Source organism: Hyperolius riggenbachi, chromosome 9 (assembly GCF_040937935.1).
Source record: "Hyperolius riggenbachi isolate aHypRig1 chromosome 9, aHypRig1.pri, whole genome shotgun sequence".
Lineage (NCBI taxonomy): Eukaryota > Metazoa > Chordata > Amphibia > Anura > Hyperoliidae > Hyperolius > Hyperolius riggenbachi.
In genome coordinates, this window is record NC_090654.1 from 48,584,983 (window position 1) to 48,598,154 (window position 13,172).

General features: G+C 45.2%; 1 protein-coding gene across 3 annotated transcripts in view; it reads left to right on the forward strand.

Moving 5' to 3' along the window:
- Nucleotides 1–216: 216 nt before the first annotated feature.
- Nucleotides 217–13,172, forward strand: part of LOC137532307 (solute carrier family 26 member 6-like) — a 55,951-nt gene continuing 42,995 nt past the window's right edge. For all 3 annotated transcript variants that reach the window (XM_068252697.1, XM_068252698.1, XM_068252699.1), the window contains exons 1-2: nt 217–359; nt 12,890–13,029. In XM_068252697.1, the coding sequence (XP_068108798.1) occupies nt 217–359; nt 12,890–13,029 (283 nt within the window). The remainder of the gene's footprint in view (nt 360–12,889; nt 13,030–13,172) is intronic.

A 13,172-nucleotide genomic window follows, 5' to 3' on the forward strand; every position in this document is an offset into this window, starting at 1 on the left:
TTTCTATATTTCTTTGCAGCAAATTGTGAATATTCTGTAGGAGATGATTCCTTTCTATGTCCACTGTATATCTTTGCAACAAGGATTTCATTGTTAGCATGCCCACTGATTTTGATGAAGATGTTTCTGTGTGTTTTGGCAGATGGCTCTTTTACATGTGTAAATTTAACCATAGTGGAGCGTCAGATCCTGAGTTCATTCACATACGGCTCAGACATGGAGAGCAAGGAGCAGATTTACCGTGACGTGAGATACTCCATCGAACGGCCCGTCTTCTATGAGCAGGAACTGGGGAAACCTCAGCCTGGCCCAAAAAGAACCCTGAAGTCTATTGTCAGAGCAGCTGCATGCAAACTGAGGTAGGTACAGAAATTGCTGCTCATGGATCTCTGTTCTTCTCAGGTTAGAAGTGAGTCAGTGGCAGCAATCTCTCGAGCTCTGGCAATGTCTAGCGGGGTGGAAAGTTCTAGGGGAAGCCTAAAGTTGACTAATTAATTAAAGGCTCTGCTCTTTCCAAGAGTCCATAGCCCTTAAGCTTCATAAAAAGCTGACAACACAAGAAGATGGATCCGAGCGACGCCCCCTGACGCCAAGCGTTCCATCTTCTGGCCGCCAGGTACATGTAACGGCACATCATGGGTGCGATCGTGGTACTTCATGCGGAGTCGATGGGGATACTGAAGATCCGTTGTGACGGCTGTTATCACCGCACATCGCCAAACGTCACTCGTGTAACTGCGCTCCTGTACCCACGTCATATGATCACGATTGCTTGTCCCTCGATAAAATCACCAGTCATCCGAAAAAACAACGTAGAAATCAGGTACTGGGTACGAGCCAGTACCAATTAACTTTTTCTCCTAAATTTTCTCCTAGGAGATAACTTTTCAGCCCTCTGCAATTGAAAAAATCCCAAAAAGTTAGTGAAAAAGTGCTTGCTTGCTGGTGGCTTAAAAGGCACTTTATTGACAAGTGTGAAAATATCACATAGGCAGGGCCGGTTTTACCATAAGGCACTCTAGGCACGTGCCTACGGGCACCTGATAATGGAAAGGCGTCTCACTCCCTCTTCCCTAGTGCCTCCCTCTCTCCTTCCTTACGCAGAGTCCCAAGTGGAGTGTAAATGAGAGATTACTCACCTGGCTCTCGACATTCCACTGATGAGCTCTCCCTTCAGTCGGGGGCACGACTAGCTACTTAATATTGAGGTTACTTCTGGCTACCTAATACTAAGGGGCACCTGTAGCTACCTATGACGGACAAGGGAAGTAAGGGAGAGGTGACAGCGGGTTTATGGCGGGCGAAGTCTAGGGTGCCAGGACATCTGTGCCTATAGACTCCAGCGATGTAAATCTGGGCCTGTAAACTCAGGAGAAAAAGTGAATTGCATATGGGCCCATAAATAAAAAGAGGTTCATGGGATTTCCCCAAGGTGATATTTTCATATCTTATCAATAAAATGCCTTTTCAGCCAACAGTAAACAAGAAAATACCAGAACAATTTTGATAGCACTTTTTCACCTACTGTTTGTTACTTGTTCTGCAGTACTGAAAACGTTATTTTTCAGAAGACGAAAAATGATCTCCTAGGAAAACACTTAAGCTGGCCATACATCTGTCGATTTTGTGGCCCATTGACCATCCGGTTCAATTACTATTATCAAATCGGATGAAAATTGGTGCCCAGTCACCAGTACAACCAATTTCAGGCCAAAATGGATATGCTGGGAAATCTCAAGCCAACTTGGTTGATCGGGTGCACAGCGGTAACAGTGTGCAATATCAGGAGGAGCGCGATGTAACCCCGGGTGCTTTCCCCCCAAATGTAAATGTGCCAACCTGTGCAGTAAAACATACTTTACCTGTCCGCCATCGCCCGCTAATGTGCGCATCCATCTTCTGCTTCCGTATTGCCGCCCCACGTGGCTACTGGCATATAGAACATGGTGTGGTAGCCCCGTGGGGCGGCAATGCACTTACACATAATGCAACGCAAAGCACAATTTGTGGTATCATGCAATGTAACACACGCAAATGACTAATGCTCACCTTCACTGACTAATATTGTGCGTTGTAACAGCGGAATCCCGTCCGTGAATAGCATTGCAGCTGATGAGGTGTAAACTATACATAGTCATTGAATTGCATCCCCTTAGGCATCGTTCACATCGGGTGTGTTGAAAAATGTGTAAAAGCGCATGATAAAAAAACGCCTGTATTTGTGCGTGCTTTAGTGCATTGCGCTTTTTTAAGCATGTTTTGCTTATTGTAGCAGTAGCAGTTGTCAATAAAGTTTTTTTTTCATATGAAAATGTATTTTTTTCTCAATTAGGGGTAAAAAAATTGCATGCGCCTCTATGCACAAAAAAAAAAGCGCACCGATTCACTTGCATTGATGTGCGCTTTAAAGCTTAATACACAGAATTGCATGCAACCCTACGTTTTTGTTTGGTTGGAAAAATATTTTATTGGCACACTAACCATATACATATTACATTGGTCATATAAAGGTATTACAACCGGTTCCATGCCATTTTGAAAAATAAACAGCTTAGTAGTTGTGCTTAATAGTTAAAGGGGTTCTTTCGCGAAAAAAGTAGGCAGTTAAAAAATGTGACAGATGACAGGTTTTGGGCCAGTCCATCTTTTTAAGGGGGATTCTCAGGCGTACGTACAAAAAGGGCGCCTGGACAAAAAGGGCGCGGGGTGTAAACTCTAAATAATAATTAATCATTAATAGGGTTTATAAATATAGTGTGCTATATTTCGTTTACAAATAATGTTTAACAAAATTATAAATCATTAAATAATGTTTATGAAATCGGAAATTGTGAAAACGTTAATCTTCCCTGTTTCAAAAGTTAAACTTATAATTACGTTTATAAAAAAACCAATAATATATGTTTAATTGTTATAATTGTATATTATTGTGAATAACCGTCATTTATGGTTTGTTGTTATAATAAAATTTGAAAATATTGTTTATAAAGATGATATAAATATAACTACGTTCGTAATAAATGTTGTAATACATTAGTAATTATTACTAAAATTTTACTAAAACTATACCTAAGCCTACTCTTACACAGAACCCTACCTGTACCTATCCCTAACCCCTAGACTCCCCTGTTGGTGCCTAAACCTAAGACCCCCCTGTTGGTGCCTAAACCTAAGACCCCCCTGTTGGTGCCTAAACCTAAGACCCCCCTGTTGGTGCCTAAACCTAAGACCCCCCTGTTGGTGCCTAAACCTAAGACCCCCCTGTTGGTGCCTAAACCTAAGACCCCCCTGTTGGTGCCTAAACCTAAGACCCCCCTGTTGGTGCCTAAACCTAAGACCCCCCTGTTGGTGCCTAAACCTAAGACCCCCCTGTTGGTGCCTAAACCTAAGACCCCCCTGTTAGTGCCTAAACCTAAGACCCCCCCCTGTTGTTGCCTAAGTACCCCTCCCTGTACCTACCCCTAACCCCTAGACCCCCCTATTGGTGCCTAAACCTAAGACCCCCCTGTTGGTGCCTAAACCTAAGACCCCCCTTTATTATGTGGATAATAATGTTTTACTAATTGTGGATTCAAAAAAAATTTTGCAATTTACGTTACGTACTGATCGCTTTATTTTGTGAATAATAATGTTTTACAAACAGTAAGAGATAAAACTTTAAATAATGTTTTAATTATTTAAATAAGATAAATATGTTTATTATTTTCATAAACGTTATTCGGCACGGGTGCATTTTATAAACGTAAATCACCACAAGTTCAGTTATAAATCATTAAACATCGCCGGGCGCCGTTTGTAAACTTTATTTAGCTCCTGGCGCCGTTTATAAACTTTATTTAGCTCCGGCGCCCTTTTTTCCTACTCGGCGCCCATTAAACGCTATTTATTATGGGAGTGAATGGCGGCGCCCTTTTTGTCCACTAGCGGCATGCGCCCTTTTTTCCCAGCTCCGATTCTCAGGGCTTTCTTTGTTTTCAACAGCATTTCCTGAACAACAGTTGGAAAATCTAACTGACATAATAGTGTGCAAGTGATTAGGGAGGCCAGCTGGTATCTTGCTATTTTGGCAGTTAAACTGTTGTTCAGGAAATGCTGTTGAAAACAAAGAAAGCCCTGAGAATCCCCCTTAAAAAGATGGACTGGCTGAAAACCTGTCATCTGTCACATTTTTTAACTGCCCACTTTTTTCGCGAAAGAACCCCTTTAAAAGTTGACTGCAGTCAGTGAAAATTATCACATCAGATTATATGCTTGAACTTAATTAAAAAGAAAAAGAAAGAAAAGGAAAAAACTAAAACAAAAAAACCCCCAAAGGAAACAAATATAATTAGCAGCTCAGTGCAGTGCATAGATGTGAACCAGGCATATTTAATTACATGGGAAAATCAATACCTTGCAGAACGCACAGAGCAATGCGCTGTGGAAAGCGCACAGAAACGGCTGTGATGTGAATGAGGCCTTACAGTTCCCCATTATATCGCATATATATGGGTTAGTGGAAAAGTACCTTAAAGGAATACTTAAAGAGGTACTGTAAGGGTCTACAGTGCTCACCACCTGTGTGTAGCTAATGTCCACATTATAGGGGAAAACCTGGCTTTTATTAGCATTTGTATTGTATTTATTTAGATTTTCCCCCTTTAATGTTGAAGCCACGCCCACCAGATCCTCAGCTCCGCGGCAGCATATTAATTAGCCCTAGCCAGATTGCCTCATGGGTAGTGACGTATGGAGCTGTCATAAGAAGCTCTTGCCGAGTAGGGGGAAGGAAAAAAAATCAGAGGAAGAACGGATCCCTGCACAGCTCAGAATGCTCGCTGTCTGTGTGATCAGCTGAGCTGCTTACTATCTCTACTACATGACAGGCAGACTTGCCCAGACGCTCTCCCTTCCCCCTTACTGCTAATTTATGAGCATGTCCTCCGTTCCAGCACAGTTGGATGTCTTTGTCCACTCTCTCCTCCTGAAGCCTGCAGCAGCGTCTGTCCCCCTCCTGCTTGCAGAGTTCAGTGTATACTTCTGTATATTGTGTGTATAATGTGTCGTTTCTCCTCTGCTCTCTAGCTGTCATCAGCTGCCTGGTGTATTGTACTAAATGCAGCTATAAAGCATGTCATTTGAGGAACTCTGCAGCCAAGCAGATTAGGAGAGTACACCAGGCTGCTCTGATGACAGCAAGTGAGGAGAAACGCAGGGTATGCAGGAGTATACACTGCACTTTGCAAATAGGACAGGAACAAATGCTGCAGGAGGGGGAGTGCAATTGCAATTAGCATTGGGCAAGTAGGAGGGATGCACAATGGCTGTTAGCTGTACTTTATACAAGGAAGGGGGAGGGGGGGGGGGTTAAACTGTGGCCACATACATATAGGGGGATGGATCTCTAGAGCACAGGAATAGTTAAAGAGAACCCGAGATGGAGTCATATGGTGTACTTTGGTCTTCCTCTAGCCCCATGAGGTGTGGGGGGGTCCCTCTTCAGCCCCTCCATTCACTTGTAATAGCTTCTGGTAGTGTGACCACTCGTGGGGTTCTGCGCATGCGCGTCATGGTGCACCTGCATCCTCTGTCATGCTCCTGCAGCCGGAAACCTGTGCCTGCGCAGTAAGGCTGCACAGAATGTTCCTGCGCACAGGAGCCTGTTGTGGGGGGCAGGCGGCCATGCCGCGCATGCGCTCTACCCCACAACTGCCAGATTACCAGGAGCTATTGCAAGTGAACGCAGAGGACGGCAAGGGACCCCCACATCTCATGGGGTGGAGGAAGACCTAGGAAAGTATAAACACACCATATGACTCCATCCTAGGTACTTTAAAAGGAAGCATCCAAGTACATTAAAAATAGGAGATCTACTTACCTTGGGCTTCCTCTAGCCCCTGGCAACCGTCCTGTGCCCTCGCCATATCTCTGGTGGCTCCTGGTCCCCTCCGGTGCAGGACCCCTATAGATGCTCAGCAGGCCGTCCTCTACTGCGCCTGCGCGAGCACCGCTGTCAATCGTGCACATGTGGTCCAGAGTGTTCTACGCAGGCACAGAACTATTGCGCTTGCACAGAACACTCCAGACCACTTGTGCATGATTGACAGCGGTGCTCACACAGGTGCAGTAAAGGATGACCTGCTGAGGTCTGTATCTGCACCGGAGGGGACCAGGAGTCACTGGAGATGAGGCGAGGGACATATCGGCAACCAGGGGCTGGAGGAAGCCCCAGGTAAATAGATCTTTTTTTTTTTTTTGTACTCAGATGCTTCCTTTACGGGAACCAAGCATCTGCAATTACAATTAATTTTTAAAAATGAGCCCTATAATGGAGGTTTATATGATTGTACCGGGGGGGGGGGGGCTGTTGGGTAAAGCAGCATTACCTACCTATGGTGGGATCATGGGCCACATAGCAAAACTTTCATGGGGCCCTCAGATGTAGGTACTTGAGCACTGCCACCTGCTTCTACCCCATGGAGTTATTTGGGTAATTTACATTCTCATGCAATCAACACTACACATAGTTCATGGGCACTGAGATATAGGCAGAGGAACACAAGAAAGTTAATGGTGAATACATTAGTACCACCTGCCCCCCCCTCCTTACTTTGCTCCAGGGCCCCATAGCAGCTGCTATGACGGCTATGGCTATTGCTACGCCCTTGTATGGTGGTCACTATCTGCTCCACACACAGGCTGCACAGCGCCTGCATTTAAATTTTCCTGGTGCCATCATGTGCTTACCTGCAGCAATACATGCCAGGTGGGGTAGTCGGTGGATGCAAGTACCTATCTGTAATTGCATCCATGGACTACATATCCCAGCATGCATTGCAGCAGGTGGTGGGCAGCCACCACCAGGAAAATTAAAATGCAATGCTGTGCAGTCTTTCTGGGGAGAAGATTGCGACCACCATATGGGTGGGAGGCCACAGGAGCAGCCCACCATAGGTATGTAATGTCGCTCTCCCCAACCACCTTGACTCCCCCATCCCAAAGGCACACTTATACAAACCTCCATAAGGCCTGGAACCCACTACAAAGCAATATTGCTAATTGCAATCGCTAGCGTTTTTAATGAGCATTTTCTAGCGATTTTAAAAAGTGTCAGCTTTTTGCCAGCGATTTGAGATTAGCGTTTTTAATTGTGATTGGTCCTTTTAATTTTATTTTACAGTGTGCAGTAATTTAAAAACACTAGCAAAATCGCTCTGTGTCGGTTTTGCCGAGCGATTACACCAGCGTTTATATACTTTACATTGCAGAAACGCTAACGCTAAAAATTCTGCATGTCCTGTGTATGCGATTTGGATAGTTGTGCGTTTAGGGAAATCGCTAGCGTTTTGAAAGGCACTTTAAAATCCAGAGGATTCCCCCTGCCGAGGCGATTATCGCCCTAGAGATTTTTTTCCTTGCAGTGCCACTGCAAAGAGACTCTGTAACCAAAAAAAGTTCCCCTGGGGGGTACTCACCTCGGGAGTGGGAAGCCTCAGGGTCCCAATGAGGCTTCCCCCACCCCTGTAGCTGCAGGCAGTCGAGCTCTGACCCCCGAAGTGTCCGGAATCCCCTCTCAACAAGCCCGATAAGCTCTGATATATTTACCTTCCCTGGCTCCAGCGGAGGCGCTGTTGCAGCTCTCAGCACGGAGATAGGCAGAAATAGCCGATCTCTGTCGAGTCTGCTCTACTGCGCAGGTGCAGGAGACTTGCGCCTGCACAGTAGAGCGGGCCGACACCGATACTGCGCCTGCGCTGGAGCCGGAAAGGTAAATATTTACATGCCCGCTGTTCGGAGGGGCACAGCGAGACCGCCGTGGGACACGGGAGGATGAGGGAAGCCTTGATAGGATCCGGAGGCTTCCCCCACCCGAGGTGAGTACACCCCAGGGGAGTTTTTTTAGTTTCAGAGTTTCTTTAACCTGTTTAGATATTTGGATGTGAATTTCATATCCTGATTCGCCCTCCTGTGCATTCCAAGATGTGAAATACACGTCCTGCACTTTTGAGCCCCTCCACACGCTTGTGCGGGTGCACACGCGGTCTCATAAGCACTCCCTTTCTTCCCGCGTATGCATGCTCATGCGCTCACTTAAAGGGCAACTGAAGGGAGAGGTATATGGTGGCTGCCATGTTTATTTCCTTGTAAACAATACCAGTTGCCTGGCTGTCCTGCTGATCTATTTGGCTGCAGTAGTGTCTGAGTAACAGAAACAAGTATGCAGCTAATCTTGTCCGATCTGCCAATAATGTCAGAAACAGCTAATCTGCTGCATGCTTGTTCAGGGTCTGTGGCTAAAATTATTAGAGGCAGAGGATCAGCAGAGCTGCCAGGCAACTGGTACTGCTTAAAAAGAAATATGGCAGCCTCCATATACCTTTCATTTCAGTTGTTCTTTATATGTGAATGACTGCTGCACTCATTCATGTAAACAGAAAAAAAAAAACAGTTAAAAAAAAGTTTTAAAGTCACAGTGTCCCCATTGAATAATGAAGTGGTTACTCCTCCGAAAAGTAGAAATGCCTACTTAAAGGGGCCCATACACTCAGCCGATTTTCTGGCCGACCGATCCCGATCGATTGATCGTTTGCAAATCGGTTGGCCAATCGACCGATCGATGGCCGATTTCGATCGATTTCGATCGATTTCCATCGAACTGGCAGGGTGGAAAATTTAGGTCGATCTGATGAGATTGCTTATCAGTTTGCATTGGCCTTAATGGAAATCTGATGGCAAAAAAATGCCATCAGATCGAATTTCAATAGATTTCAAACTGAAATCTATTGGAATTCTATCCTGGTAAAAAATGTTCTAAAAACGCATCAGATAGATCATCAGATGCATTTCTTATCTATCTGCTGCCAGTCTGACGAGTGTATGGGCACCTTAACTAATTAACCTCTTGTGTCACCTACATGTAAGCATAGTCTTAAGATCAGTGGACACTTGTAATGGCTGCCGCCCGTAGCAATCGTATGCGATCAGTTTTGAGACCCAATGCTGTACAGATACATTACTGTGTTGTTGCCCAGCATTGTATCTGGAGTCCCCAAACTGTGCGCCATAGCGATTGGATCCAATCGCTACAAACGCACAGGCTGGCAATAATGGTACGCCCTGGCTCAGATGTACATCACTTGAGCTTATAGACACAGATGTCCTGGCACCCTAGACTTAGCCCTCCATGAACCTACAAACTCCTGTTGAACCACTGGATGTCCCAGCTGTCACTTCTCCCTTACTTCTCTTGCCTGTCATAGCTACAGGTGTCCCTTTGCATTAGTTAGCCAGAGATACCCTCGGGATTAAGCAGCCAGTGGTGCCCTCAACTGAAGGGAGATCTTGTCAGTGGAATGCAGAGAGCTGGGGGAGTAACCTCTCATTTACACTGTCATCAGGACTCTGCATAGGGTAGGAGGGAGGGAGGTACTAGAGAGGGAGGGAGCCGCCTTTCCATCATCAGGCGCCTGTAGGCACGTGCCTACAGTGCCTTATGGTAAATCCGGCCCTGAGTATGCCACATTCCCAACTAGTGATGAAATATGGCATGTAGGGTATCATTTGAACCAGAATAAGAAAAATAATATATTCTGAGGTGCTTTATAACTGTGGCACTTGTTTGCTTTTATTCAGAGGGGGGGAATGAAGCAGGCAGCAACTATTTCATGCACAGTCCTTCAGGCTGAAATTTGATACACACAGAAATAGACCCAATCTACTTACTCCTCTATTCCCGTTTATCATAATAAAATATCCATTCGTTAGCCCTGCAACCATTATTAACAGAAATTGTTTTACACCTGCCTTCCATTGCTTTACATATACAGACAACACTCTCTCATCTTTTAGGCTCCTATAAACAATTTCCAATTAGCTACCTAAATTAATTGCACATACAGTACACTACATTTTTCATAATTTCCTATGACTTCCACCTTCTTTTTACTACTTTATTCAGCTAAAACATTACAATACACTACTCAGCATCTACAGCTGATTCCCTGTCTGCTTCTCTTCACACATCTGCATATTACACTGTTTGGTCTTCTGCAAATTGTCAGTTAGGAAAAAAAAAAAAAGAGGAGGGTGTAACAACCTTCACTGTGGGCGTGTTTTCAACTGCTAGAGTAAAGAGAAAAAAAACTTGCTAATCCTGCCAGAAGTAAACAGGGATCCTCCCACACTGTCTATGGCATTTTTACAGCACTTTGCTATCAGAGTTTAGGAGATTTATTAGTCGCTTCTTCTTATCTATATACCTCAATCACTCTCATATACCACTTTTAAGGGAATATTTTATTCTGCTTACAGTTCCTCTTTAAGTCAAACTGAAAAAATGACTTTTACTCACCCGGGGCATCCCTCAGCCCCCCGAAGCTGGATGGTGCGCTCGCAGCCCCGCTCCGACCGTCCTGTCCCCGCCGGCGGCTACTTCCGGGTTCGGCGACAGCCGCCGACAGGCTGGGAACGCGGCTGATTTTCCGCGTTCCCTGCCGCTATTATCACCCTCTATGCTGCTATAGCGTATATATATACGCTATAGCAGCATAGAGGGTGATAATAGCGGCAGGGAACGCGGAAAATCAGCCGCGTTCCCAGCCTGTCGGCGGCTGTCGCCGAACCCGGAAGTAGCCGCCGGCGGGGACAGGAGGATCGGAGCGGGGCTGCGAGGGCACCATCCAGCTTCGGGGGGCTGAGGGATGCCTCAGGTGAGTAAAAGTCATTTTTTCAGTTTGACTTAAGTATTCCTTTAAAGAAAACCTGTAACGAAAAAAAGTTCCCCTGGGGGGTACTCACCTCGGGTGGGGGAAGCCTCCGGATCCTATCGAGGCTTCCCCCGTCCTCCTGTGTCCCGCAGCGGTCTCGCTGTGCCCCTCCGAACAGCGGCAATGTAAATATTTACCTTCCTGGCTCCAGCACAGTATCGGCTCTCCGCTCGGAGATAGGCTGAAATAGCCGATTGCTGCCAGGCCGCTCTACTGCGCAGGCACAAGTCTCCTGCACCGGCGTAGAAGTAGGGTGGACCTGACAGAGATCGGCTATTTTTGCCTATCTCTGTGCTGAGAGCCGCAACAGCGCCCCCGCTGGAGCCTGGGAAGGTAAATATAGCAAGCCTTGTCAGGCTTGTCGGGCCTGGATTGCCGGAGACTTCAGGGGAGCCAGCGCTGAATTGCCTGCAGCTACAGGGGAGGGGGAAGCCTCATTGGGACCCTGAGGCTTCCCCCTCCCGAGCTGAGTACCCCCCAGGGGAATTTTGTTTTATTACAGAGTCTCTTTAAACAAATCAAACCAAAACAGGAAGTTTTGAATCATGATGCTGCCATTTCGTCGCTAACTTTGTTCCAGGAATGTGCAATACATTGTGGTATCTTTCACAATAGTTGTAGCTTCTTATCTTCCAGGAATGAGCGGTACAAAACGAAATGAGTCAGGGAAATAATTCTATACATCTATAATAATGTCATAGTGGTACAGTTACAGAAAAACAGCGGCAGCAGGCCAGGAGGAATCTGCTCAGCCCCAGAAGTCAGTGAATATACCATGCTATCCGTATGACCTCACAATGCTGAGAAACAATAATGATTTCTCAGAAACGCAATTAAACTGGATAATTATGTTTGGTGTACGCGTAAGTCATAGACCTGGCAGGGTTAACTCATCATATTTTCATGACCACATCAGAGTCACTCAGCAAAATGTGATTCCAAATATAGAAAATGCATTTTAAAGGGAACCTTAAAGTGGACCCAAACTAAACATTTTTTTAATTCTAAATATTTAGTTGCACCACTCTGACACATACAAAGATAAATAAACACTCCTTCAAGCTATGAGCATTTCAGTGCACGCTTTTCACCCTTCTCTTTCCATAACTAGGGTTATACAGGTGGCAGCCATTAGCAATTCCTCCTTTGCTGGACACCATCTACTCCAGCAGTTTGCCGGATTATTTGCCGGCAATATGAAAGGAAGGGAGTGGTTCCTCCAATAAATGTAAAATATTTTATATTTGTCCTCATGCAGCTGAAAAAAGGCTGCTCTTTATTATTATAATTTAGAAAATAGATTTTATTTCTGAAATCTTGTATTTTTAATTTGGGTCCACTTTAAGTGAGAGGAACATGGATGCTGCCATCTTCATTCCCTTAAAAACAATGCCAGTTGCCTGGCTGTCATGCTAAGCTTTTGGCTGAAGGCCTGGAACCCACTACAAAACGCTATCGCTAATCGCAATCGCTGGCGCTTTTAATGAGTGGTTTGTAAGCGATTTCATGAGTGATTGCTGGCGATTTTGGTTGCGTTTTACTGACAATCACGTACAGCTTGTTTGTGGATCAAACAATATGAACAAATGACATGGCAAATATCAATCATTTGTTGATCTCTCTTCTTTTTTGTAACTTCTTACTTTGCAATGTATTGATTTATTTTTATTTTTTTCCTTTCGCTACAGTTCCCCTTTAAGAGGAATAAAATATGGCAGCCTCTTTATACCTCTCGCTTCAAGTTCCCTTTAAGTTAGCCAGCTATATGCAGGTTAATTATGGCCCAGTATGCCAAGAGCATCTATCCCTATCCAACAGGAATTCAATGGGGCTGCCTGGTGTGCCAGAAATCACTGTGCTAGTATCTTGTTGACACCACTGTCCTGGGGCATAGAGACCTGGACAGGCGGGATGATAAGACTAAACATATAGCTTTCTGTGTTCGGGGGCGGTGATGTCAGAATAGTGCTACAGGAAAGTAAGCGCAAGTTTGCAAACCCATAACAAGCACCCCTCGGTACACTTGGGCCTCTAGGCCCTGCTGGTTGGGCTCTTTATGGTTTCTCCACTCTGCACAGTGTGGTAGCTCTTTGCACTCCTTCAATGCATAACACAAGATATTTTTGTCCGCTGTTATCTTCCAGATGTTCTAGCTCTGCAGTGAAGGCCTTGTTCCTGAATTTCTTCCCAATTCTGCAGTGGCTGCCGCACTATCCAATCAAGGAATGGCTTCTAGGGGACATTGTGTCTGGGGTCAGTGTAGGGATCCTCCAGCTTCCGCAAGGTAATTTTCTGTGCTCACCTTAAAGAGGAACTTCAGCCTAAACAAACATACTGTCATTAAGTTACATTAGTTATGTTAATCAAAATAGATAGGTAATATAATCTCCTACCCACCCTGTTTTAAAAGAACAGGCAAATGTTTGA